Raw genomic sequence first — 27,929 nt, forward strand, 5'->3', positions numbered from 1 at the left:
AAACTTTGTAAAACTTCAGTTTTCTGTGTAGCCTCTGAGTTTCCTGACCTGAGTGTCAGATCTATCCAAACTGGCCCCAGAACACGAGTCTACAAGCCTAAATGCTGTGCTGATAAAGAAGGCACTACATGAAAAGCAGAAGGGGCATTTGGACCTTGCACTGTTGTCAGCAAACACAGTGGCAGGTCAATGGGGAGAGGGATTTGGTAATATTTTGTTAGAGGAAGATAGCTCGGTTTCCCTTTTTCAGCTTGTGAATTTTGATAAGATGAGGAGAAAACCTACCATGAGGGCTCTTTCTTGCTGTAGCCTTGCCCGGATTCCTGTAGTTGTGTGGGTTAAAAACCCCACCCTCCTTTCCTCCCCCACCACCAACTTGTGGGAGAAGCTGGGAGCACTTCACTACATAGGATGGCTGCTAGCCCGAAAGAACCTTTGTTGTCTGTACAGAACCTAGCCCAATGCAGGCTGGGCTCTGACTGGACAGTTAATATTGTATGCAAGTTTATAGCAGCAAAGCTCGTTTAAGGTACAGACAAACCCTTAGAAAGTTCCCCTGATGTTCAGCCTAAACTTTCCTGTTTTCACATGCTCCCTTGTGTGTCTCTTCTCCATGTCCAATGGTTTTAGGGGGACCGATGGGCTCCGTGGCTGGGATATATAGAGGCTGTGGAATTGGAGGAATTGTGCCTCTGCATGTACACAGCAGAGGTGTGTCTAGACTGGCCAGTTTTTCCGGAAAATCAGCCACTTTTCCGGAAAAACTTGCCAGCTGTCTACACTGGCCACTTGAATTTCCGCAAAAGCACTGACAATCTCATGTAAGATTGTCAGTGTTCTTGCGGAAATACTATGCTGCTCCCGTTCGGGCAAAAGTCCTTCTGCGCAAAACTTTTGCGCAAAAGGGCCACTGTAGACAGCTCAGATTTGTTTTCCGCAAAAAAGCCCCAATGGCGAAAATGGCGATCAGGGCTTTTTTGCAGAAAAGCGCGTCTAGATTTTCTGCCAATCTGGACGCTCTTTTCCGAAAACGCTTTTAAGGGAAAATTTTTCTGTTAAAAGTATTTCCGGAACATCATGCCAGTCTCGATGTAGCCTACAGGCATCATTTCCGATTTTTGAGGGGGAAAAGAAACTCGCATGCTCACATAGAAGTTTAACCCCTCTTTGAAGTTTGTCAATGGGCAAAGGGCAGGGGCCACATCCTGCCTGCCAGATGTGATGAATGGAGCCTGACCTCTTTTTATTTACTTACCATCATTACTGTGCTGGTTTATTGCGCTGGAGCCTAAACCTTGCAAAACACATGACTAGCTCCTGCTTTTTGTGATTGCATGGGAGCCTGCAAAGGCCAGTGGGGATTGGAGCCTATGGACCAATGAAAAGGGGGGGCACCTACCCCTGTAGTGCTCCATGCCCAGTAACCCCACAACTGCAAAGGGGGCGAGGCACGTGTATTTGCGGGGGGGCAAAGGGGCGGGTCCCAGCGCGTGAGGGCTGCCTGCCCCAGCCACCACGCTCCCCCTGCAGGGGCCACGCGACGCGGGCAGGGAGGGGTAGTCCAGCTCCTGCCTGACACTTTTACCGGGCTCCTGCCCGCAGGAAGGGGGGGGGGGCCGACTCGGCCCTTGCCCCCTCCCCCGCCCTTCGGAGCCGGGCCCCGCATTTTCCTAGCGCCGCCGCCGGCACTTTGCGGTCGGGCAGCCGCGCGGCCAGCTCGCCGGGGGCCTGAGGGGTCCTTTGACGACACTTCCGGGCCGGAAGGAGGCGGCGGGTGGCGGCAGCGCTAGGCAGGGCGCGGACCCGAGTGACCGGCATCGGCGGCTCCCGAGCCCCCCGCCCCCCCCAGCGGAGCAGCGAGCGGCCAGGCCGGGCGAGGCCGAGCGGCAGCATGATCACCTCGGCCGGTGAGCGCGGGGCGGGGCCTGCGGCTCCCGCCGGGATTTCGCTGAGTCAGGCCGGGCCGAGACCCCCCCCCCCCCAGCCCCCGGCTGCCCCTCCCCCACTGGGGGCACGCGGGCTCCCCCCTCCCCGGCTGAGGGGGGGGCTGCGGCTGGTTGGAATGGACCGAGGGGGAGGGGGGGGGACTCTCTGCCTGCCCCCACCTGCTGTGTCACCTTCGGGCGAGGCCCTGCCCGCCGCCACGTGCCTCAGTTTCCCCACCTAGGGCGGTGACCGTACTGATGTATGTGCCTCAGTTTCCCCGTCTGATGTATGTCGGTGATCTGGAGGGGGCTTAGCGGGTGATCTCCGGGGAGCCCGGCTATCAAAGGGAAACGCGTTTTGGTTTGTGTGGTTTTGCCCCCACCCCTCCCCCTCCCACCCCGGGGAGACAGCTCTTCCCCCGTCACCTTGTCACAGCCGTGGAGACTGGCTAGGGAAGCATTTAGTGTCCGGGACTATGCTGGCTTAGGGGCTGGGCTCCTTCGGAAGAGGTCGCCCTCTTTTGCTCATTATGTCAGCTCCCGGTTTGGTAACATCCATCTCAAGACACATGTATTTGTCTGAACGTTTCCATAACTGAATGATGGGCTTTGGCTTTTAACTTCCCGTGGTTAAAGGGACTCCCTGCTTGAGAGACATTTCAGGGACTAGTCACAGTAATGGCCAAATGCTTTTAGTCCTTGATATCCACGGGTGTGTGTCAGCTGCCTCAGTTGTAGGAAAGATCCACTTTCATTGGTGCTCTGAACTCCATTGTGACTTAGCAGATTTCCACTGTAAGCTCCTCCCCCTGCAGTGTGGATGCCTATTCAGAGGCAGAACTTTTATCCTGTTTTAAACCATGCTCCTACTTTTCTTGTGGATATTCTGACCAATACTGAGCCAAAACCGAGCCTGCCTTTGTATGGTATCTTATGGGGGGTTATCTCTTTGAAAAGTGCACTGCTACACCCCCACTGGCGTGACCTTGCTCATGTGTGTGGGAGGTCATGCCAAAGGGGCGGTGAGCTTTTTGCCAACACAGGCAGGCCCACATCCATTCTGGAAGTACCGGAATATTTGGTATGCTGGGAATGTGTGGGTGGCCACCCTACCTACTTAGTGAGTGCAAATCCAGGCCCGATAACTACTAGTCAAAAATCTTAAATAACACAGAATTGGTTTTAGCGGAGTTAATCATCCCTTATCTTCTCTATGGGAGAGATGGCATCAGAACTGTGTGTTCCTGGGTATGTAGGGGGTTTCAGTGGGAGAGGCTACCCCAGTCACCTGAAGCTCCAGGGCTGCTGCTCATCCTTTGCCAAGTGTCACTGCACTGAATAGTATGAGTAGGGGAGCCCTGTTAGTCTGTGTCTGCAATGAGAAGTGCTTAAAGACTAACAGATTTATTTGGGCATAAGCTTTCCTGGGCAAAGACCCAAACTCCTCGTTGTTTTGAACTAAATAGGGCACTTGTGCTATGAATCTAAATGGGGCTTGGCACAGTAAGGATAAAACTGTTGGTAAGATCTTGTAGAATAACCATGTGCATTCTGGTTTACTCTCAGCTGTATTTGTTGAACTTCATTTATTTTAGGGTGCCTCTAGGGTAAGAATGTTAAATTGTGTTTAACTAGCTAATTGGGTAGTTGATGGAATTTCCATCGACTACTTGATTAGTCGAAAGGTGGGAAAATTGCAGAGTTGCAGTGGGGTGGCAGCTAGCCCCTCTGTGGCTCTGCCTTTTAAATGTAGTAAGAGCCACCTTGCTCTTACTACGTTTAAAAGGCAGAGCCGTAGCGTCTGGGACTGGACATGAGCCAGGACAGCTTGGTCCAGTCCCCCACTGTGCCTCTGCCCCTCTCCCCTCCCCCCACGGAGATGGTGCTGTGGGGAACCAGCTTTTAAGCTGGCTCCCCCCCAACACCAGCTCCTGCTCCCAGAGGCAGCAAGTGGGGGGCGAAGCAACTAGTCGAGCAGTGACTCGTCTAGTCACTTACATCCCTACTCGAGGGTGACCATATTTCCCTATGATGACATCTGGTAAAATTGCTTGAAGGGTCTCATTGAACTATGCGGTAGCCCCTCCCTCACGCAACATGCTATCAAAACCCCAGGGCTCAGCGGGGGAAGGAAGGTGTTGGGGGTCTAGGCCTGGGGGGGCAGAGGTGTAATATGACCTCTGTTTTGGGGGCACGGGCTAGCAGGGTTCAGGCCAGTTCAATAGGAGTCTAGTGAGATTGTGCCCCCTTAGCACCTGACTCACCTCAACAGGCCACCCAGCCTATTTTGGTTGTGGCAGGAGGAGGCTCTGGGGGGGGGTTAGCTCAAGATGTAGAAAGGGGGATTAGCTAGGAGCTGTGTGCAGGCAGGCAGGCATTTCAGGGTTAGGGAGGGGGTAGCTAGGGTCTGTGCTAGGGATGTAAGCTTATTGGATAGTCAACTAGTGATGCAACTAGTCACTTCCCTCCCTTGCTGCCTCTATTAGGCTTTCCCCCAGCACTCCCACTGGGGCTCTTGTACATTTCAAAGGCTGAGGGAGTGTAGGGCCAGCAGGAGTCCCCCACTGACCCCGCCTCTGCTTTTGAAGTGTCGCAAGGACTCTTGCTATAGTTCAAAGTGCCCTTATAGACTAATCGAATAGTTGATGGAGATCCCTTAATCCCTTATTTGATTACTTAATTGAAATTTAACATGCCTAATCTGTACAGAGGTGGGGGTAACATAGGGTGCAGGGAGGGGGTAGCTAGAGGTTGTGTGCAGACGGGGGGGGGGTAGCTAGGGTGGAGGGAGGGGGTAACTAGATGTGGCAGGAGGGCTCCTCTGCAGTCCCTGTTCCCTGAGGGCTTTGCTAGCCATGGACTTGGGTCCCCCACCCTTTTAGTTCTTACTGGCTGTGTGAGAACCAGCAGCAGGAGAGGAGGGAACAGCACCACTGCCTGTGACATGGCACCAGCCAGAGGAACAGCTGCTCCGCACTGCCCAGCTCTGGCTTCCCTCCTCCGAACTGGACAGGGGCAAGGAGAGAAGGAGGTGTCGGGGTGAGGAGCTACCCCCTGGACTGCCCTGTATTGCAACTGCAGTTTTGGGGGGCAACATCTCTGGGGACCCCCTGCTCTGTCCATGGGCTTTGCAGGCTTTTGCCGCATGGGCAGCACCAGGGATTTGTGGTTCTGCCCTGCCACTCCTGGCTTCAGCAGTGGGGAGAGGTGTTGACTAAGAGTCAGGGCTTCAGCCATGCAGCTACTGCCTACAGTCCCTTCGGAGTTGCCAGGGCTTGGGCATTCAGCCCCGTAGCCTCGACTGTAGCAGGCGAAGGGAGGGGGAATGCCAGGGACCAGGGCTTTAGCCCTGTGCAGGGTGGGGGAGTACCAGGGATCAAGGTTTTAGAGCCCCAGCTCTTGTTTTAGCCCTACTGGGATTCAGGCTCTGGGTTTAAGCATTGTCACCCAGTTTAAGAGGCTTATTCGCATGTATATGCTGTAAATTTGCTGTACGTTTGCAGTCTTTAAGGTCTCCTACCTAACAACTAAACCTGTATGCTAGAATCATGATTCTCCTTTTCACCGTATTGTTTTCTGACTAAGTTATACTTGCTGTTGCAATGTGTGAAAGTTCATCTTGGGTAACTCGCCTCTTGTTTTGTAGCTGGAATTATTTCTCTTCTGGATGAAGAAGAGCCACAGCTCAAGGTAAGCTTGAAAATGCTGATTATACCCCAGAGCAACAAACCACGAGTTGAAACGTTGTACTGTTATTTTACAATAGAAATACAGCCTCTCTCCGAGTTACGGACCAAACACTTGGCCGTAACTCGATCTGTTCGTAACTCGGACCCATTGAGTTACATGGCGACCGCGCTGTTTGTAAGCGCGGGTCGTGTTCATAAGTCGGGGACCGCCTTTACGACCGCTCCATGGGAGCTTTGATCGTAAATGCGAATGGTCGTAAGTCAACCGTTCGCAACTCAGGGATCGGCCGTAGACAGGTTCTAACAACTATAATAGTTAGAAAAGGCCAGGCAGCGTTCAGCATCTACTCAAAGGGCTCATTGCCAGAGGCCTGGGACGCCCAGGCAATTCATGTGAAATGCCGCTAACTGCATTAATGCCCAGGATGTTTGAGGAATCCAACATGGGTCATGCTGGGATCTCTAATTTCTAGAGGCTCTGCCTCTGTTATGATGGTAGGGTTTTGTAGACTGTGTTATGGCCTGGGGTTGTACTTCGGATGTTTTTTTACTCTGCACTTTACTGTTTGAATCAGAATTAATTAGGGATGTAAGGGATAAATGGGCCCCTGAAGGTAGTGGGCCTCACCCGCCCTGGGGAACCCCACTATCAGCTTTCCGAGGGATAGAGCTGGCACCATTGGAAGTAGGAAGGACAAGGGGGTCCTGAAGGTAGAGAGGCTCGTCCAGTGGTGCAATGGATAATGAATATGCAAATATTGCTGATCCGCCAAAAGCCCCAGCCCTCAGAACCCCCCAGTGCCAGCCTCAATCCCTAGGGCCCCCCAGTTCCTGCCATTGACCCCAGAGTCCCCTGCACCCAAACCCTCCCAGTGCCAGCTCCCATCCCAAATGCCTCAGTGCCAGACCCCTGCCCCTTAGAGCCTCCACCCCACCTCCAGTGCCTGTTTCCATGTTTCAGAGCCCCACTGCACCCTCCCCGAACCTCTCCAATCCCCAATATTAGCCCCACCCCCAGTGCCAGCTCCCCACCCTGGACATCCCCCTTCCTCTTAGAGCCCCTCACCCCTTAGAGCTCCTCAGTGCCAGCCACCTGCCTCTTAGGGTATGTCTACATTGCATTCCTCTTTCGGGAGAGGAATGCAAATGCAGACAAACGAGATTGCAAATGAAGTGTGGATTTGAATTTCCCACGCTTCATTTGCATAATCGCATCCTGGCGCTATTTCGAAATACCCTATTTCGAAAAAATAAACGCTGTGTAGGCGCAGTTATTTCAAAAAGAAACCCTTCCTTCGAAATAACTCTTACTCCTTATAAAATGAGGTTTAAGGGTTATTTCAAAAGAAGGGTTTTCTTTCAAAATAACCGTATCTACGCAGCGTTTCTTCTTTCAAAATAGCACCTGGAAGCGATTATGCAAATGAAGCACGAGATATTTAAATCCCCGCTTCATTTGCAATTTCGGGTGTCTGCATTTGCATTCCTCTTGAGAGGAATGAAGTGTAGACATACCCTTAGAGCCCCCACTCTGAGCCCCCCAGCACTAGCCGCACTTCACCTAGCCCTGCGCTGCCTCCCATGCGTCTCAGCTGCTGTAAGGCTGCCGTTCCAGGCTCTGCATGGCCCTTCTGCCATGCAGCAAAGTGCTCTTCCGCAGCTGGGAAGAGACCCCGCCCTTGCCCGGTGCTGATAGGCAGAGAGGTGGGGCAGGACATGACTCTCCCAACAGCAGTGGCGGAAGCACAGTGGCCCGGCAGCAAGCGGTCTGCAGCCCGGAGGTTGGGAACTGCTGAGTTAGAAAACAAAGACCAGCTGTGAGTCAGTTGTGAAGACTCTGAGCATTTTAAGGACTCTCAGTAAATATGTCAGTTTGGCTCAGCGAAGTCAGAGGGAAGCAGGGGAGTCATAAGGAAGAAACTGTATTTGGGATGCAGCGTGCGGATGTTGATTGTTCTGTGAGCAGTAGTGGTGGTTGCTTGGAGATCTTATTGTAGGAGATGGTGGTAAGGAAAAAAATAGAATGAATGCAGCTCATTAACAATGAACCGTCTGTTACTTTCCGTAGGAGTTCGCTCTTCACAAACTGAATGCTGTTGTCAATGACTTCTGGGCCGAAATCTCTGAGTCAGTGGACAAAATGTAAGAGAAGAAATAATTTATTCCTGGAAGGGTGGGTGCTCAAACGGAACATGGAATATCATGCGTCTGCCTTTCCTCTGGCTGCTTGATCGTCGTTAATATAGCCATTAACTCCCCCTTTTCCAAAAAGTATTAAGTTCAGCTGGCTGCCTAGCCGTGTGCTTGATATACGGTGCCTCGGAGCCTGTTTCAGGTCAATGGCGGAGGTGTGAAGTCTGGAGGTGGTGAAGGTGCTCAGGGCAGAGGTCAGCAATTAGCAGAGGATAGGGCTCATCAGGAAGTATCGGAGGAGAGGGAAGCAGATGAAGAGTTAAGGGGACCTTTCAAGCCAGCGTTTTAGCTTGGCCTTTGTCTTTTCAGGGAGCTTTTCCTGCTCAACTGATTCTTTTCTCTGCCCTTTTCAGTGAAGTTCTCTATGAAGATGAGGGCTTTCGGAGTCGTCAGTTTGCTGCCTTGGTGGCTTCCAAAGTGTTTTATCATCTGGGAGCCTTCGAGGAGTCTCTGAACTATGCGTTGGGAGCAGGCGATCTCTTCAATGTCAACGACAACTCAGAATACGTGGAGACGATCATTGGTGAGCAACAGTAGCGCCAGCTGGAAAGTCCATTAGTTGGGAAGTTAAGATGCTTTTAAGTGTGTAACTGCTGAAAATGTCAGCTGTTGCATGTTAACACATGCGGGGATGGGGCGGGCAGGCGGGAGCTGGTGCTTGTGGGGAGCCGACTTTTAAGAGACGGCTGTTTTGGAGGCAATGGCGCAGGGGGCAGGCAGCTCTGTGGGAGCCGATACAGACGGGGAGCCGGTTTAAAAGCTAGCTCTCTGCACGTGCTGGCTTCCCCACCCCGAACCCCCAAAAGCCCCATGCTCAGAGGCAGTAGTGTGGGGAGGAGGCCCTGTGTATAACCGTGAACGTTATCCAATGAGCCTAGGCTCATTGAGTAACTGTTTACACTGGGGTGGGCAAGAATTTTTGAAGGGAGCCACAGGGCCAGGAGCTGCGAGTTCATTCGAATGCTTCTATTTAAAGTGCTCGCACCTTAGCAGCTGCCAGAAAGGCCCAAGCCCTTTAAATAGAGGTTGGACCTCCCTGGTCCGGCGCCCTGGGGACCTGACTGGTCCCAGATGAGGGATTTCTCCGGATCAGGGAAGGTCATTTCAGGGCCCCCCCCCTACTGCCCCGCTTCCTGGCTTCCTCCACAGCCCAGCTGAGTCTCACGCCAATTCCTGCTGCCCACTGGAGCTGTGTGCTGGCTCTCTGCTCCCCCTCCCTCCAGCTTTGCAGCCCAGCTGAGCCGGGCACTGGCTTCCAGCTGAGCCGGGCACTGGCTTCCAGCTGAGCAATGTGCTTTCCAGCGTCCCTCCCCCCCAGCCCTCGCAGCCTAACTGAACCGTGTGCCACCTCCCTGGCCTCCACCCCCCTGCAGTGCGCTGGGATTCTCTGGTTCTGGGACATCTATAGTCATGCCGGATCACAGATGTTGCCGGACCAGAGAGTCCTGGATTTTAGAGGTGCAACCTGTAGAAGCAGTTGAAAGGGTTCGTAGCTCCTGGCCCCCCTACCATGTTGCCTGGGAACCACTGTGGAGGCACAAGCCCTTTCAATGCTTCTTTGTAATGGGGTTGTGCCTGCCAGGCGGCAGCTCCCCAGTTGGTGCAGTCCCTTTATGAAGAAGCATGTGAAGGGGCTCATGGTTCCCCAGCGGCTCCCAGGTGACGTGGCGGATCTGGGAGCTGCGAACCCTTTCAACTGCTTCTATTTAAAGGGCTTGTTCTTCCCTGCCACTGCTTACAGGCTACCTGGCAGCTGCGGGGAAGGGGTGAACCCTTTAAATAGAAGCAGTGGAAAGGGCTTGCACGTCCCTAGCTCTCAGGCAGTGTGTTGGGGGCGGGACCGGGGGCTGCTGTGCAGGCCAGATCAAAGAGCTAGGTGGGCCAGATGCGGCCTGCTGACAGGCTCTTGCCCAGCCCTAGTTTACAGGGTTACACTTCCACATTCCTACCCTCCTGGTGGCCAAACTACTGTAACGAGATTTAGGGATGTAAAAGTGTAGCCAGTTAACCCATATGCTTCATGCTTATCGTTTTCCATTAATGACGAAACTCACCCCAGGGTCCCGGCTGCCTTCCTGACACATGGGCGGCAGCAGAGCCCGGGGTGTGTTGGCATCCGGAATCCCGAGTTGGTGTCCGAGATCCCTAGGTCAAACGTGGCAGGGTAGTTTCCCTTTTATCCTTTCCCAATCTTCCATCAAGCTTGTCTCCTGTTTCCATCTTATCCTTAGTCCAAATGTATACATTTCAAATATATAGGGCAAGATCCTCCTCCCTTTTCCCCCTGAGTTGTCCTTCCTGAGCAAGCTGTACCCTCCTGAACCAATATTCCAATCAGGCATGTTATCTCACCAGTGTCCTAGTTGTGTTTATTAACTAGCATTTTAAAGTACTTCCTGCTTATTTCCCATCTTCTTGCATTTGTATCTGAGATACTGATTAGATTCCCCCATGTTCTCTCTTGTCCCTCCCTTATTCTTGCAATAACAGTAGGGATGTTAAATATCGGTTCACTGAGTAGTCAATTAACCTCATGAATTCTTATCAGTTACTTGACTATTTTATAGTCTCCCAGGGTGGGGCTGGCAGACAGTGCATTGCGGCCCCACTCCCGAAGAACCCCCTATCACGCCACGCTGCTGCCTCTGTATCAGAGGCAGCAGCACTGTGGGGTGTTGGGTGGGAGCTGGTCCACGAGGGGAGCCAGTTTAAAAACCAGCTCCCCTTGTGTACCGTCTGCCTGTCACCCTGCATTGCTGCCTCTGATATAGAAGCAGCAGCACGGGATGGCAGCAGCTCCTGTCTGAGAGGAAGGAAGGCTGAGCTCCCAGATCTGGTGCCAGCCGGAACTGAGCCGGGCTGCCTGCCTGGCTCCTAATACACTTTAAATGCAGAGCTGTGGCAGAGGTTCCTGGACCCAGCACAAACTAAGTCAGGCTGCTGGTCAGCCTGCTAAAAATGTATTGGCATGGGTCGGGGGGAATGCTTATAGTCTATGGCAATGTTTCTCAACCAGTGGTATGAGTACCCTTAGGGGTACTTGAGAAGTCTGGGGGATACATCAACACAACTGAAATTTGGAGAGAACTGAATTTTTGTTATAAGTTTTACAGAATTTTATGATTTTTGTACTTTTTACACCCAAAAATTGCATTGCCCGCCTGGCTACGATTTAAGTTGTTTAAACAAATGTGTTGCAACTGTGGACAATTTTTTTGCGTGTCTGATAACTGTAGGCACTGGGGGGTATTTATAATTTCTTTTTTTGAAAAAGGGGTACTTTATTAAAAAAAATGATTGAGAAACTGGTCTATTGCATTAATCTGTAAGCTTTTGCTTATTGGTTAATCGGTTAGTCGACTACACTATTACATCCCTAAATAATAGCCATTGCTCCTCCCAGATTCCAATCCTTCTTCCAGGTCTATATGGTTTGGACTTTCCTGTGGGCTTTTGTCACCTGTCCCCCCTCTTCCCACTGATGGACAGGTGACAAAAGAAGGACTGGAAAGCAGTAGGAGTGGGGCTAGCCAGGGTGGGGACTGAGAGAGGAGAAAGGTGGATACAAATCAGTCAGCAGATGGAGAGGAATGTCCAGAATTAAAATGGCAAATTCCAGTCTGCTGATACTGCTGACACTTAAGGACTGTAGCTGCCCCTCGCTGCCGCTCCCAGCACATTGAGGAAGCCTCCTGCTGTTGCATCCTCCCCCTTCCTCTCCCTAATGTCCTGCTGTTTGAAACAATCGTGTAAAACACATATATGCCTCCAGCGCTGAAATGGAGACTTTGGGGCCTGTAAGTGTCTTTCTCACTCAGCAGAAGTGGTGCCCACCTAAGTGATTTCCCTGGGTATTTGTGGTCCCGTGTGTAACTATGGGAACTGTAGAGGAGGTTGATACATAAAAATTACTTGACCGACTATATGACCACAATCCAGGGTTACTGGGGTGTAAATGACTTGATAATGTAATGGCTTTAGACAAGGCAAAGGTAATGTTAAATGCTTCACCTATGTAGGCAGGAGGTTCTTGGAGGATGCGTATTTTTCCTCCCAAGCCCTAGTAGTTAGATATTCAACTGTCTTGTACTACTTCTTAAGCTGTGTGTGTCCAGGAAGCTGACAGTGATTGTTCTCTGTGTCCTGTCTCAGCAAAATGCATTGATCACTACACCAAGCAGTGCGTGGAGAATGCAGAGCTGGCTGATGCGGAGAAGAAGCCTGTTGATGAGCGGTTGGAAGGGATTGTTAACAAGATGTTCCAGCGGTGTCTGGATGATCACAAGTACAAGCAGGCCATTGGCATCGCGCTGGAGACTCGCAGGCTGGATGTCTTTGAGAAAACCATCCTAGAGTCGGTAGGTGGAGCATTCACATGTAGGATTTCTTTTCCTCTCACGGTTTGGATGAAGAAAAGGGAGGTGAAAGTGACCATGAAACTACAGCACAATAAGAGGGAAGCTCATTGGGAAACGTTTGGTGAAACCCAATGATTCAGCTTGAATGATGCAATTTTTACCTTGTCATGTCTTATCTATTTTATTTCTCTCTCTAGTATTTAAGGGGGGCATCAAATGTGTTGCACTGTGTAAGCATCCTACAGGCAAGTCTGAGTACTGGGGACATTTTGATTTCAGAAATGACTCATGGAACTCTTTCCATGAGCAAATCTGAGGAATGAAGTGTTGGCACCTCTTCCCAGAAAGGTGTTTACTAGGCAATGTAAGAGCCTCTCTTTGTTTTAAACATTGTATAACCTACCCATTGTAACTGTGGGTGTTCTGATTATCCACATAAATGGCCCATTCTTTTTAGAATGCTGATAAGATCTTGAGCTCCTTGTTGTGCTGCAGGAATTGGATGCATAGGTTGAGTATGCATTATGGAAAAAAGCTTTTTTTTCCTTTTTATCTACTTTCAGTTTGTAACCTTTCTGGTTCATTGAATGTACCCTAGTTTTTGTATTATGAGAGCAAGTAACTAGGAGTGCCCAAATTACCTTGTCTATTCCATTTGTTATTCTGTAGACCCCAATTATGTCCCATCCTTTCATTTCTATCTCTTAAGCTAAACCGTCCTCGTGTAGGTTTTTCCGCACTGCTGATAACTTTGTTCATTTCTGAACTCCTTCTGTTTTTGCTATAACTTGTCTTAGGTGCTCTGGTCAGACCTGATTAGACTTTTCTGTTCTCAATAAGGATGTTAAGAGGTGGGTAATTGACTAATCGTGTAGTTGTTACAATTTGTATTGACTGCACGATTAGTCGATAAGGGGGGGTGCTCTGTCCTGGCTCGCGCTGGTTCAGAAGCTAGCCCCGCTGCGCTTCTCCAGTTTAAATGCAGTAGGAGCCAGGTGCGCTGGCGTTTTGGCTCCTACTACATTTAAACTGCAGAGCCATAGTGGGGGTAGGTCCCGGACTGGCACAAGCTGGGGCCGCTGCAGCTATGCATTTTAAATCTAGTAAGAGCCGTTGGCCTTTTACTAGATTTAAAATGCAGAGCTGCAGCAGGGGGTAGCTCACAGACCCTGACCAGCCTCTGCCCACGGCAACAGGGGCTGCTTCACAGCAGCAGCCCTTGTCCATGGCGGGAGGGAGGGGGCAAGCTCCCCACTAGGACCCCCCATGGGCAGAGGCTGCTTCGGGGCAGCCTTCCCTACTTCCTGCTCTCTATTGCTGTCTCTGATAGAGGCAGAAGGGGCGGGGGAGGCAGCACCAGGGAGATGCTGGTACAGGCAGTAATGGGGGGAGGGGGAGAAGTGAGTACTCAACTTGACTACTTGCTTACCTTCCTAGTTCTCAATCTCCAGGGAAGTACTTTTGCTGGATGATCCATTTTGCTGACATTTCTGTGTTTGAACACCTGCATTTCATTGGGTTGAGCACCTGATACTCAAGGAAAAGGGTGTGGGACAGATCATTTAAGTATTGTGCTCTAAAGAGACCTTTGTGTTGGAGGTTTTAATTTGGAGTGAATTTGGCTCTTCTGGGCATAAATGGTCTTCTCTTTGGGTCGTGTCTATGTGCATGTGGTTTCTGAGTTTCTATGAAAGAGAAAAAATAAGAAACCAGGTGTCAAGTTGTGTGTGCTTGTCCGCATTAACAATTTATGTGCACATGGTTTTATTCCTTAACCTTGTTTTTTAACAACATCTGTTATAAAGTCGGAACTGTATCTTTTTCTTCAATTTCAGAATGATGTTCCTGGAATGCTAGCCTACAGCTTAAAGCTCTGCATGTCTTTGATGCAGAATAAGCAATTTCGTAATAAAGTGCTGAGAGTTCTAGTTAAAATCTACATGAACCTGGAGAAACCAGACTTCATCAATGTGTGCCAGGTAATGTTGTGGAGCTCTGCTTTTCCTAAACTCTTTGCTTAATACAAACGTCTCTAGGTGTATTGAACTCATTCGTATATGGGCTTTGATCATATTTAGTTAAACAAATGAAATCCGGTTCCTGGGTGTGTTTAAATATGTATTGCATGGAAGTCAGCATTAAAGGTAGACGCTGATATTTCATCCTTGGTCATGGTTGTTTTGAAACAAATCTTGTACTAAAATGACATGAGGAACCAGAACGTTTTGTCAGTGATCTGGCAGTAAATATGAAATTGCTGCTGATACAAATCGTGGGTAACACAGCCTGGTGGAATGGTAAATAAGAATGAGAGAACTTGATTGCTTAGTTCACTGATCCTAGTCAAGCAAAATATTAAATACAGCCGAATTAAGGTTTTTGCATTTAGGAACAAGAATTGCAGTCCATCTCTTCAGAACAGAGAACGTGTCTTTGAAAGCAGAGACTCTAGAAAGGGTTTAGGTTAAATAGTGGCCAAGAATCTGAACGTGAGCGCCCAGTGGGACGCTGTGGCCAAAAGGCCTATTGTGATCCTGAGCTGTATAAATAGGGGAGTAGGAAGGGTGAGGTGATTTTTACTTCTGTATGGGGCATTGGTCAGAGGGATACTGGAAAAATGTGTCCCATTCTGGTCTCCATAGTTGTAAAGTAATGTCGGAAACTTAGGGTTTAGAAAAGAGCCTCAAACTTTTTGAGCAATGGAAGCCACACAGAGTTCAGTGTGTTTAGCGTAACAAAAGGAAGAGTGTTACTCTCACACAATTCTCTCACACTCTAGGGGCACCCTCCCTTACCCATTCCTAGGGCTCAGGCGTAACCTTTCCAATATAGGCACCCACCCTCAACCTTCTGCAGGCTCAGGCGTAACCTTACACTTTGCGGGTTTGCGGGGTCTTTAACCAGTGATAGAGCCTTACGCAGAAATATCCTACTTCAGCTCTTATTAATTACCAAAAACAGAACGCACATGCCAGACATGCAGTGCGCACCACTCCCAGTGAGACAGGTAAACTTGTCTTGATGGCCAGTCAGGATCAGGCCCATCGGAGGGACTCCAATTTCAGTGCGCGATGTCATTGGCACAGGGCTGAGATCTGGCAGCTCTGATCCCTCCCGTCACCCATTTACACCTCTGAGAGAGGCTAGGGACACCATTGCTGCGCATCTGAACCTCAATAAACAGTTTCTTGCCAGAGGAAATGCGGTCAAACTAAGTTTGGTTGCCATTAGGATGGAATCTCTTTCTTAACAGCCTGGTATGATGCTATTTTAATGCACTTTAGATGGAATGTGAGGCTATGACTCCAACTTCATAGCTAATGGCTGCAGAGGAAGTCTTTGGGCCTTCCATTATGACTACAGCCCTTCCAATATGGCAACAGAAAAACCACATTGTTACCTGACAGGTTACTTGATTTACCGTATAAAAGTACCCTCAAGGAGAGAAATTACCGGATACTAAAGGGCTCCTTAATCTAGCAGAGAAAGGCAGAACAAGGGTGAGGGCCTTTAAGAAGGAGCCTGACAAATTCAAAATGGGAATAAGGCAGATTTTTAACAATCAAGGTGATTTAATCATTGGAACAAACTACCAGGGGATGTGGTGGATTCTCCATCTCTCGATATCTTCTAATCAAGTTTGGAGGCCTTTCTGGAAGTTGAAGCAAAATGCAGGACAATGTAGCACTTTAAAGACTAACAAGATGGTTTATTAGATGATGAGCTTTCGTGGGCCAGACCCACTTCCTCAGATCAAATAGTGGAAGAAAGTAGTCACAACCATATATACCAAAGGATACAATTTAAAAAAAATGAACAAATATGAAAAGGACAAATCACATTGCAGAACAGAAGGGGGATGTGGGGGGGTGGGAAGGGGGAGGAAGGAAGGTAAGTGTCTGTGAATTGCTGATATTAAAGGTAGGGAGAGTGGGATGTTTGTGAGTTAATGGTATTACAGGTGATAATTGGGGAAACTGTCTTGGTAATGGGTGAGAAAGTTCAAAGACTTGTTAAGTCCTTGTTGGTAAGTGTCGAATTTTAACATGAATGACAGTTCAGAGGATTCCCTTTCAAGTGCAGATGTAAAAGGTCTTTGTAGCAGAATGCAGGTGGCTAAGTCATTTAGAGAGTGTCCTTTCTGGTTAAAGTGGCAAGAAACTGTTTTCTCTTTGTGATCTTGTCTATCTGTTTTGTGGGCATTAATCCTTTGGCGAAGTGTCTGAGATGTTTGTCCAATGTACATAGCAGACGGACACTTTCGGCACATGATAGCGTAGATTATATTTCTGGATGCGCAGGAATATGTGTTCTTGATCTTATAACTCACTTGGTTAGGTCCAATAATGGTATCAGCAGAATGAATATGTGGACAAAGCTGGCAACGGCTTTCTGGAAGTTGTGATTCAGTTATACATAATGTATTGGTTTTGCTACAGGGGAATCCGGATGAAATTCTCTGGCCCATGTTATACCGGATGTCAGACTAGTGATATAATGGTCCCTTCTAAGTCTACACTCTGTGAATTATGACTAAAGATTTCATGCATTATTGTGGAGGATCAGTCAGTAATTGCTGCTTAGAATGTTAAGAAAATTTAACAGCTTTCCTTTCTTTTCTCCAGTGAAATAAATGCAGCATTTTGTTTTCAGAAAACCGTTTCATGATCATACTTACACCACTGGTAGATTTAGGCTGTGTGCTATTGTTGCTTGGTGTAGGGGTGGAACATTAAGAGCTTCATACCCTGTTTTGTTGTATCACAGATTTTTCAGCAAAATGGCACACATTAATTTGTTAAAACCTTTCAATCTTGTTCTAGTATTAGAATGAGATTATCCGATTCTTTCTGTAATGGAGTGGATGTAGCACATAGCTTCAGAAGATGCTGTCATACAGAGGAAAAACATTTAATTCTTAAGGAGCTTCTCCGACAGTAACTTGTGTGTAGAATGAGAATAAAGAGTATATTAAGCATTTACAATAACTATTGTAAGATGATCAATATCTGCTGTGAGTGGGGGAGAACCGTACAGAAATTAGTTTGGAGAATCGATGCCTATTCTTTCTTCTTGTAGCATTTTCTACCTGTTGGATTTATTTTTTATTTTTCATTTTCCAGTGCCTGATTTTTCTGGATGACCCCCAGGCTGTAAGTGACATCTTGGAAAAGTTGGTGAAGGAAGAAAACCTTCTCATGGCTTATCAGATCTGCTTTGATCTGTACGAAAGTGCCAGCCAGCAGTTCTTGTCTTCGGTGATCCAGAATCTCCACACTGTTGGAACCCCTATTGCCTCTGTGCCTGGATCAACCAACACAGGGACTGTCCCTGGATGTGAGAGAGACAGGTGGGGATGTTGGGTTGAGTAGAAATGTAATTGTCATGCTCAGTTAGGATCCAGTTGTATTCATTTTGTAAATGACTCTACAGGGACATTAGAAGAGCATGTGTCCATGTTCTTTCACCTATTGCCAGTGTCTCAGAACTAAAAATCAGGGGCCTGCCTAGGTCAATTGTCAGTCATAGCTATGTGTAGATTTTGTGTGTTTGCTTTGTAGATCCTATAATGCAATCCAAATAGATTGATGGTCCAGGGATTGGAAATATGCAAGGCCGTTTTCAGATTTCACAATTTCCTGGGAATTTTGAAGTGTTTATTAAGAGGGTGAAAATTGCTGAACAAAATTGACACGATTTTCTGGGTAAATATTGGGGTTCATACTGGGAGGGACAGGAGAACAGATAAAAGCAAGAGCCTCATAAGTAAAAGTATAATGCTGTGGTGTTTTATGCAAGTAAATACAGTTCACAAAATAATACATAGGTTCAGGTATCACTTACTAGTGCTACTGGAGGTCAGAGGTATTGTAATGGAGATAATTTAATTACACTTAGACTAACTTTGATTTGGTATGAATACCTCTTACCTAATCTTCTATATTGGCTTTTCTTAACATATAATTGCTATTTTCATGTACCTGAATGGTCCACAGTTTGGGTGAAAATTGGTCAAAACTGAGTAATGACTTTCGTAAACCTGGGAAATTTTCAGTATAAACCGGAAGTGAAGGGCTTTGTTATTACCACTATGCTATAGAGCTTTTCACTTCTTGGATGAAGCTTATTAGTTCAGATCTAGCCTAGAAGACTGTTAGTACCATTTGAGGTAGAGGTGGGCAAAAGGGCCTCCATGGGCTGGTTCTGGCCCACCAAGTGGGTTGATCTGGCATGCGGCCACCCTGCTGCTCCCCCACCCCAGGCCAATCGAGACCTGGAGTCGGGGGAGGGCAGGAAGGTAGGGCGGAGGTAGGAAGGCAAGAGACTGCACATGCTTCCCCTCTCCTCCTGCCTGATTGGCCTGGGGGAGGGGGAGTGTGCAAAGTCTCCTCGCACCCTGCAAGGTTCTCTCTAGGCACTGGGGGGGGGGGCAAAGACTTCATGTGCTCCCCCTGCCCCCAGGCCAATCAGGGTCTGTGGGTAGGGGAGCATGGAAGTGTCCTGGCTCCGCCCCTTCCATCCAAGCCCTGCCCCTTCTGGGGCAGCCCATGGCCACTTACAAATTTTGTGAAGTGGCCCCCCTTCTAAATTATTGCCCGCCCCAGATCTGAGGACTGTTCAGCGATCTGTATTACAAGATCTTAGTGGTCAGATGCCCGCATTGTACAAGGCACCCGGACAGGTGCTGCAAATTGGTCGTCTCATTTCATCTCCTCTCTGGTCTCTCACCAGTAGTCTGCAGGCTATGGAGACTGCCCTCTCTAAGATAAGATGGAGGCATGTGGGTGCAGCCTTATGGAAGAAGTCTGTAGTATTGCTGTTCTTGCAGTGCCTTGTCGCTAGCCTCCAGAGCTGCCATACAAGCACCTGCATCTAATTACATCTCATTTAATGGGGATTGCCATCCAAACCAAGCCTGCCAAAACACATGAGCCTGTGGAAACGTAGGAAACTGGTTCCAAACACCTTAGTTTCTTCAGTTAAGAGTGTGCATGTAGCAGGTCGATATTTCCTTGTTGTGATGTCACACCATAAGATGGACCGTGTACCCATAAAGCAGTTGATAAATCCGCCTGTGCCCTAGTACAGTTCTCTCTGAGCACTTTCTCTAAAGATTGAATTGCAGGGGACAGTAGGTAGCTACCCTCACCCTTGAGCATTGGAAATTCAGCTGAGAGAGAGAGAGAGAGAGAGACACACACACACCCCTCTCCTGGCATTGGTGGGGGCTTATGCTTTTGGAGGTGCCATTGCTTGGGTGAGAAGTGAAATAATTGTCGTCTCCAACTTGGTTTTAATACCCATCCAGGTGTGATAGTCAGAGAGAGCCCACACAGGTTCTGACGGGTTTGGCTTTCCTCAGGGGAGCCTGGAAAACTACCTGCATTTGTTTAAAAATGTTGAGCAGAGAGAATCTGTGCTGTATATTGGACTACAGCAATACACGGAACGTTTCTCTCCGCCCTCCAAATATGTCAGTGCCAGCTTACCGACTTGGATTGCTTTTCCCTTTATCACAGTGTCTAACCTTACTGACCGTGGTGGCCCTGAAGCTTTTGAGTATGGAGGTCGTTTCCTTGCTGTGTCTCGCTCCCAAACGCGTTTCCACCAGTGGTTTTCCCTCACTTCTCCCCTGCTGTTCAGGCTTTCTTGAATCATTGCACTTTCAAGTCAGCATGGGGGTTCGGATTCTCCCAGCCTTTCATGCCTAACTCCCATCAGACTCGGGTTGTAGAGAGCTGTTAGGCTCGTGTGCGTCAGCCCTGTGCTGCGCCCAAGGTCTCTTATCCACAGAGATTCCATTCACGCCCCAGGCTCCTGTGTTAAGACGCAGTATTTGGCTGCTGCCAAAGCAGTCACGAGAGGTGAACTGGGTGGTATTTATTAGTTTGTATTTGTGTTTACTTTCAGTGACACTATGGAAACGGAAGAGAAGCCAAGTAGCACTTGTGCTGTGAAGTCTGCAGAATCTGTGAGTGCCACGCAGTGTTGTGTTCAGCTCTCCAGACGCGTTTTGCTTAGATCTCATCCTCTTCCTCCCTGTCACGAAGTGGGATGACCCTTTAAGGAATTCAGATGTAGCCCTATCTGTGACTAAGTTGGCTTCGTCCTAAAGCAGGGGTGGGGAACCTAAGGCTTACCTGGGTCTGGCCTCCGAGGCTCAGGGCTCCTCCTAGCACTGGGGAGTCTGTGCTGTCACTCCAGCCTTCCTGTGTGTCCCTTGCAGTCCTGGAGCACATAAAATCTGCTAGCCTCGGACCCTTCTAAGCTCTGGTGTGAGGGGAGTGTCTTTCGCCTTCCTTTCTCCTTCCAAGGCAGAGGCCACATACTGAGGGTTTGTGTCTTTGTGTCGTGTCTGTCTTTCCTTTCTTTCTGTCTGCCTGTCTTTTCTGTCTGTCTGTCTTTTCCTCCCTCTGCATCCCTGTCCTAGAAGGTAATCATTTTGAGGCCAGGGGTCAAGTGATAGCCTGCTAGTCATTTGGCCTGCAGATAAAATGCCAGCAAGCAGCTCAGAGAAAAAACAGCAGGCAACGTGTAGACTTCTGCGGGAGACTCTGGGTCAGATAGAAGGACCTGATTTATCTATTGTTTTGGACTATGTTGGTCTTGAGGAAGTTAACCCTTCCCTAAAGAAAAGGACTGACATTTTACCAGGTGTTGGAGGCTTCATTTTTGTACAGGCTGGTGAATTGCCCCATTCCTCCACAAGCCATACTGTAACAATTTTGCTAACTGGATGTTGCTCCTGGAATGCTGAAAATAGCTGCCAAAGTAGTACGACGTGCTCTCTTTCCCTGATGGGCTGTATTCTTATCCTCAGCCGTGCTTACAGCTCGCACTGAATGACAAAGCTTGGTGCTTGAGTTCTGATCCCTGCCCGGGAATAGTGCACACTGAGCTATTGCTGCACTACTTGCTTGGCTCATTAGATTGCTGTAGTGCCCAGCTTACTCTCTCGTGTGTTAGAAGAAAGGAGAACTGTAAATATACACATACATTGCCATCCAACACACTAAGCAGCAAACACAACCACCTACCTTGCAGTTTCTGCGGGGGTGGAGAAAGGAAATAAATAAAATGCTGCCCAAAGGTAATGCGCACCTGCGAACTAGTCATGGGATGTTGCGTGATTCTCTTGTAGGGAGATGCTCTGTTGGTTTGAATGTGAGTAGAAATATTTGCTGAAACTAGGTTCACGCAAGGAAACAACAGGGTGGAATTTCTTACCTTGTCCAAGAGCCTGTGAGCAGTGTACCTTCTGGGGTGTGGTGTCTTGGGCTAGTTTCAGCATCATGAACGCCATTGGTTGTGACCAGAGGCGAGCAAGCATTCTTGAGTTTAATCTGCCCCAGGTCAGAAAAGAAATAATTGAGGAGATTAGCTGTACTCAGCAGGTCTGTTTGACATAAAGCTGCTACAAAGAGACCCGATGTACTTTCCACCCTCTGTGAACGAGCACCACGCAGAGACTTACCCTGAAGAAGTTATCTGGAGCTAGAGGTTCATGTGGTTCTGGCAGAGCACTAGAGATGTTAGAATTCAACAGATTAACCATTTAACCAGGAAGCTGATGCTTATCAGGTAATAGTGTCAGTTACATTCTTCACTGTGGCAGGGCAGCGAAGCCTCCCCAGGAGCCTGGCAGGCAAAGGCTGCTGTATTAATCAGTTTTTAACATCCGTACAGAGCACTGGAAGCAAGCAGGCAACAGAAATAGAGCAGTTCCTGGCAGAATGTTCCAAAAGTCTTAACACTGGGTTCTCTTTCCCCAGCTGTTGTACGCTGGGGACAGGTGGCTTCCATTGATCTGCATTGAATTATGTGCTCTGATTTCCTGATCAGTTCTAGTCACATTGTGAGGAGCAGCCTGTGACGCCCAAAGTATTGTTGCTTTGAGTCCTTCCCCAGTACAATCCCCCAGGAAATATAAACACAGTGTTAATATAGGTGACTGCCTTTTGGTGGCAATTCTTTTTTCATCTCTTGTACATATAAGAGTCCAAACAAAGCAACATGTTGAGCCTTTTTGGCATTTAGTGCAGGTCTCAGTACTTTCCATTCAGATGAGTAGCTGCATCCAATCTTAGGGTATCTGTCCCCTATACTCCTACATAGACGCTGTCCCGTTACTGTGTCCAGGAGCTGAGATAGGCATTTAGGGAAGAGTGAATGCCATTTTCTCATCCTAGAAGTGCTGGTCTCTGAAGGGGGCATACTGAAAATGAACTTGTCTATTAGCTGTCTCATCAGCCAGTGTTTTAACAGAGTTTGATCCTGGGAGAATACAGGATGCTGAAGACGTGTTTTGTTTTTGTCGTCTGTGTGTGTAGAACCCAGAACCTAAGGACCAGACTTCAAAAATGATTAAAATTTTAAGTGGCGAAATGGCTATTGAGTTACATCTGCAGTTTTTAATACGAAACAACAATACAGACCTGATGATTCTCAAAAACACAAAGGTAAGTGGTTTCGGGTTGTCTTTCTGGAATCATAACAGATTTTCTGTTGATTTGTTTCAATATTGAATGTAGTGTCTCTCCTTAGAGGACTAGGTGTTAGCATAGCCTGCATGTCTCTTGGAACAGTCTCTATTGTCTCTAAAGATCTAGCTGAATATATTAGTCAGAGCAAATTCATTTTGAAACATCCAGGCTAAGGGAGGTCTGCTTGTTCTCACCATTTGGCCCAAAGCCATCAGCCCCTGAAGTGTGGCCCAAAGGAATCCTGCAGTGTGCAGGCACCTTTTGCTGTATCTGTAGGTTAAAGATCAAGATGCATTAAAATAATGCAAGGAACAAACTGAATGTACAGCCTCTTCCCGACTTACGAACCGGTTACGGACCAAGCAATTGGTTGTAACTCAGTTTGTTCCTAAAGTCAGACCCCGTAGAGTTACACGTGACCGCGCTGTTCGTAAGCGCGGATCGCGTTCGTAATTTGGGGTCCGCCATTTACGACAGCTTTGGTCGTAAATGCAAACGATCGTAAGTCGACCGTTCGCAACTTGGGGCCCGGCTGTATTGGGGAACTCAAACCATTTCTGTTCCACTATGGAGGATACTAATGAAAGGGGGTGTGTGTAAACATGTAGGTGCATCCTTTGGGCTCATAGCAAACTTTGTTCCCCTATCTTTTAAACCAAGTGTTTGTTGTAAACCACAGTAGAGAGATGAAATCTGAATGTAATTTCTATTCTCAGTAGGAGGTGGTTTGAAACGGTTGCTTTAAGCAAGTACACATCTGTTGAGAGGTTCCACTTGAAATGTGCTAGAAATATATAAAGCCCTTTTGAATAGTAATTCAGTGTAATCTTCTAGGAAGAGCTTGAAATTGCGGTTAACAGCAATTATTGTGTAGCAACAGGTTTCTGAAGCTCCTCGCCATTTAAGAGAGTTCTCTTCTCAGTTTGTACAGTTGCTTCATTCCAGAAGTTTACAGAGAGGACTGGTCTGCATCAGAAAAACTGAGTTGATATTACATAGGTGTGTATTAACAAGCAATGCATCACCATCAGGAAAAAGATGATTGTTAGGTTGGGGTTAGTTAATACAACTTAATCCAATTGTGACTTGTTTTTCCAATACATGTCCAAAGTGAGCTGAGTGATGTGTCTTAGGAAAAATTTTTTCCTGCAATCTAACATCTGTTTATTGCTTTTGGTTGATACTCATCCCCTTGTGCTCTTCCAGGATGCAGTGCGGAACTCTGTGTGCCACACGGCGACTGTTATAGCAAACTCCTTCATGCACTGTGGGACAACTAGTGACCAATTCCTTAGGTAACTACGTTGTAAAGAGGTCCAGTTTGCATTCAGAAAGCTAGAATTCGATGCGCAATACTGTTCAGCCCATCTGCAAAAGGACATTGCAGAGCTAGAGGGGGATCAGCAAAGGAGTGATTATGATCAAGGGGTTTGGAAAAGCGGTCTTGTGAAACTTGTAAACAGGCTGGAATTGTTTCCCTTAGAAAGGAGGTGGATAAGTGGGGATGTGATAAAAATATATGAGAGAACAAATGGCTTAAAGAAGGGAGATTGGGTGCTGCTTATCTTCTGTCTCATAAAACAAAAGCAAGGGACGTTCAGTGAAATCCAAAAGTGGGAAAATCAAACCCCATAGAAGAAATGGCTTTTCCCACTTCATATAATTAGTGTGTGCAGAACTCAGCCACAGGAATTCATTATGGCCAAGAATTTATCAGAATCCATAAAGGCACTGGATAACATGGATATCAAGACTAGCCAGAGCTTCTATACTTGAATTATCAATTTGAAAGTGATATTAAATCCTGTGCTTTGTAGCTAAAGCCAGGCTTGGACTATTAAGGCACGCCTACACGGCAGAGTTATTTCCGAGTAACTGTCGCTATTCCTAAATAACATCATGTGCGTCTATACTACAAGCCTTTATTTCGGAATAATGTCAAGCTGGAGGACATCTTACTCCGACTCGTGGTAACCCTCATTTCACGAGGAGTAAGGGAGAAGTCAAAGGAAGAGTGTTCTTCCTTCGACTTCCTGCTGTGCCGACAGCACCAAAAGCCGAGTGAAGCTATTTTGACTTAAGCTATGCAATTGAAATAGCTGATGTTGCGTAGTGTAATTTGGCTTTAGCCCTGCTGTGTAGATGTGCCCGTAGAGATCAAAATGAGACTGAGTTGGAGGGTCAGATGATCTCACATCAGCCTGTTCATGGAGTTACCTCTGAAGCATCTGGGTTTGGCTACTGTCCGAGATGGGGTTCTGCTCTAGACGGAGCACTAGTCTAAGCCAGTCTGGCAGTTCCTGTTTTCCTGTGAATGGAGGCTGGCTTGCTGGTGCGCTAGTGACACTCATGGAGGTCAAAGGTGGGGCCTGACCCTACAACTGGAGGTGAAGAAAGAAAATGACTTTCTGAGCTGGGAGCAGCTCTGATGAGTGGCATGGTGAGCAGTCTCTAGCTCTCTGGAAGGCTGGATCAGCCTGCAACCAGGTCTTCGAATATGTTGTACACTTGAAACTCTTTAATCTGGCAACCCTGAGGAACAGGGTATGCTGGATTTAAAGTTTTGCTGGGCCAGGGAGGGCACTGCAGGGTCTAGGCATGAGGCGGATTGGGGTGGGGCGCTTACCTGGCACATGGTTTTGTCACTCCTGCCACTATGGGAGCAGTAGGGACAAATGACAGGGGAAGTGTGTTGCTGTGCTGCCCTTCCCCCAGCCGGGGAGAGGGGGCATGGCGGTGCGCAAGGCCAGTTCCTCCTCGGTAATACAGGTGTTCCTGGATTAGTGCAGTAGATTTATGTAGTTCTGTGTCCTCACTGCTTCTGTGCAGCACAGTGTTTGTCAGTGTTCAGCGGCTGAGCTGGAGCCAACCAGAAATCAGGGCTGCTCTAGGCAATAGAGCATGGAAGCAACCCCTCCCCATCTCCAACAGCAGTTTTTCCTGATGAAGTGGGTCTTGGGGTGTAGAGATGTAAAGGGTTAGCTGGTTAACCGGTTACTCAGTAAACAGTGCCTTACCAGCATGCTTACTGAGGGTAACTGGTTAACCATCATGGGTGCAAGGTGGTGGTCCCGACCCGGCCTGACCAGAGCAGCCCACCAGCCCTGTTAACTGGTTAAACATAATGTTTAACCAGTTAACTTTTTAACTGGAATTTTATATCCCTAATGGGGTACTATAGAAACAGTATTTAACCCCTGACTTTCCTCTTTCCAGAGATAATTTGGAGTGGCTGGCCAGAGCCACGAATTGGGCTAAATTTACTGCTACTGCCAGTCTGGGAGTCATACATAAGGTAATGTGCGCCATTCATTCCTCGGTGCCAACGCTTAAACTCTTCCCATGCCAAGGCTGAGACTGTTTCTCCTGGAATAGGGAATTTGTGTGACACACTACGGTCCTTTTCACGCTCCAACTGGTAACCCCATTTGTAACTAGTCCCTGATAAGATTGGCTGTAAATTGGTTTGTTGGCTTGTACAGTGCAGACAGCTAATGGTACCTGATCCATGCCCGTGCCCTTGGATGGCCCATGGTTGTCCTTCTGAGAGTGGGTTGGTCCTTTTTTTAAAAAATTTGCAGTGCAATCTAGACACTTTCACCGTGTTCATATAACTGTTTCAGTTGAACCTCGGGACATGTTGGAGTGCCTTGCCCCATGTGCTGCCAATGCCGCCCTTTGTGGCTGTTCTCCAGGAACTTTATGCCTGCTGAGGCACTGCACCCTAGAAGAGGTGCCCAGACTGTCCCCAGATGTCCTGGTACAAACAGAGAGGAAGCTTTTGGACATGTAAATGTGTCTGGCAGAACTGTTGCTGTGTGAGCACAAACTGAACCATGTGATCTGTAACCAATTTAGGTGGTTGGGACTCTAGCCCATTATAAAACCACTGTTACAACGAAGGATATTAAATTGCAGTTATCTGGCTAATTGTGTAGTCAATACCATTTGTATCAACTACATGATTAGTCGATAAGTGGTTGCTCTGCAGAACTGGAGCAGGGATAACTCCTGGAGCTGGGACCTAGCAGTCCTGGCTTGAGGTAGCTCCGGGAGCCACTGCGCTGCGGCTCTGCATTTTAAATGAAGTAAGAGCTGCTGGGCTCGTACTGCATTTCAAAAGCAGAGGTACAGCCTCCCGGACCGGTGCAACCTGGGACTGCTTGGTCCTGGCTTGCGCCAAATCCAGCAGCTCCTGTTCGTAATGGCCAGGGACTGCTGCTGGAGCAGCCCCTGGCTGCAGTCAGCCCCGGCCACCATGAACAGGGCCTGCTTGGGGGACAGGAGCTGCTGCCGGAGCTGCCAGAGCATCCTTCCCTATCCCCCTCTGCTGCCTCGGATAGAGGCAGCGGAAGCAGGCAGCAGCACCATGAGTACTCCAGTCATCTACCCGATAAACTTATTTATGCTTATTGGGTAGTTGAGTAGTCCACTACTCGCTAACATCTCTAGTTAAAACTTCTGCTGTGGACGGGGTCAAATGTTTTGATGAGCATCTCCAGATACCATAAACTGAACATCTGTTCTTTACGAGACATCAGGACATGTCAGCTTCTTAATCATAGAAATGTGCAAAGACTCAGGCTGATGTCCAGTTATATTTTTTTCGGAAGCATGTGTACACATGTCCGGGGCTAGGCAGAGTCATGTGTAATTATGGTCAGAGAAGTGGTGGAGAAATGTGGCTTAAAAGGAAGACTCTTCAACTGACCTGTCAAAACCCAAGTACACCAAAGAAGAATACAGTGAATGAATAGATGATTACTGCCTTCCAAATATATCTTCTTTCTGTGGAGCAAAGTATTTTCAAGGACCGTTTGGATGGACGGGAATACTATGCCTGTGAGGTGGATTTAATGATCTGTAACCCTGATAGGTCACACCTTGCTTTGAATAAGTGCAGTGAAGCTGTGACCTAGACACACGTTTGTCCACCTTACAAGAGAAAGGGGGCCTTTTTTTGCTATTGTACAGAGAGACCGCTCTTCTCCCCTCCTTTGCATCAGCTGCAGAAGATGGTAGCTTCCATTTACCTCCTTTAAATGTCTGCAGTTTTGTAACTTTATTTTGTGGCTTGTTGATGTTACTGAGCCTCGAATAATATGTTCCAGAGGAACTACGATGGTGGCAGAACTTGCTGTTTCAGGGCTGGGAAAGGAGGGTTAAAGACAGTCTTGAAATAGTGAGAAGCTATTGCAATTGCCCTGTGGGGTTGGAACTTTTATTTAAAGCATCCTGATTGTTCAGCCAGGTATGGCTCCTAGGTCCAGTTTATTTGCA

General features: G+C 48.0%; 1 protein-coding gene across 1 annotated transcript in view; it reads left to right on the forward strand.

The window, feature by feature from the left end:
- The first annotated feature begins 1,618 nt into the window (after positions 1 to 1,618).
- PSMD1 (proteasome 26S subunit, non-ATPase 1) overlaps positions 1,619 to 27,929 on the forward strand; it is a 126,221-nt gene continuing 99,910 nt past the window's right edge. The window contains exons 1-11 of the mRNA XM_075938171.2: positions 1,619 to 1,907; positions 5,572 to 5,615; positions 7,683 to 7,756; positions 8,161 to 8,330; positions 11,960 to 12,165; positions 14,001 to 14,144; positions 17,289 to 17,515; positions 20,077 to 20,137; positions 22,497 to 22,625; positions 23,856 to 23,944; positions 25,866 to 25,944. Of these exons, the coding sequence (XP_075794286.1) occupies positions 1,892 to 1,907; positions 5,572 to 5,615; positions 7,683 to 7,756; positions 8,161 to 8,330; positions 11,960 to 12,165; positions 14,001 to 14,144; positions 17,289 to 17,515; positions 20,077 to 20,137; positions 22,497 to 22,625; positions 23,856 to 23,944; positions 25,866 to 25,944 (1,239 nt within the window). The 5' untranslated portion in view covers positions 1,619 to 1,891. The remainder of the gene's footprint in view (positions 1,908 to 5,571; positions 5,616 to 7,682; positions 7,757 to 8,160; positions 8,331 to 11,959; positions 12,166 to 14,000; positions 14,145 to 17,288; positions 17,516 to 20,076; positions 20,138 to 22,496; positions 22,626 to 23,855; positions 23,945 to 25,865; positions 25,945 to 27,929) is intronic.

Source organism: Pelodiscus sinensis, chromosome 10 (genome assembly GCF_052426305.1).
Source record: "Pelodiscus sinensis isolate ZL-2025 chromosome 10, ASM5242630v1, whole genome shotgun sequence".
NCBI classification, from domain to species: Eukaryota; Metazoa; Chordata; order Testudines; family Trionychidae; genus Pelodiscus; species Pelodiscus sinensis.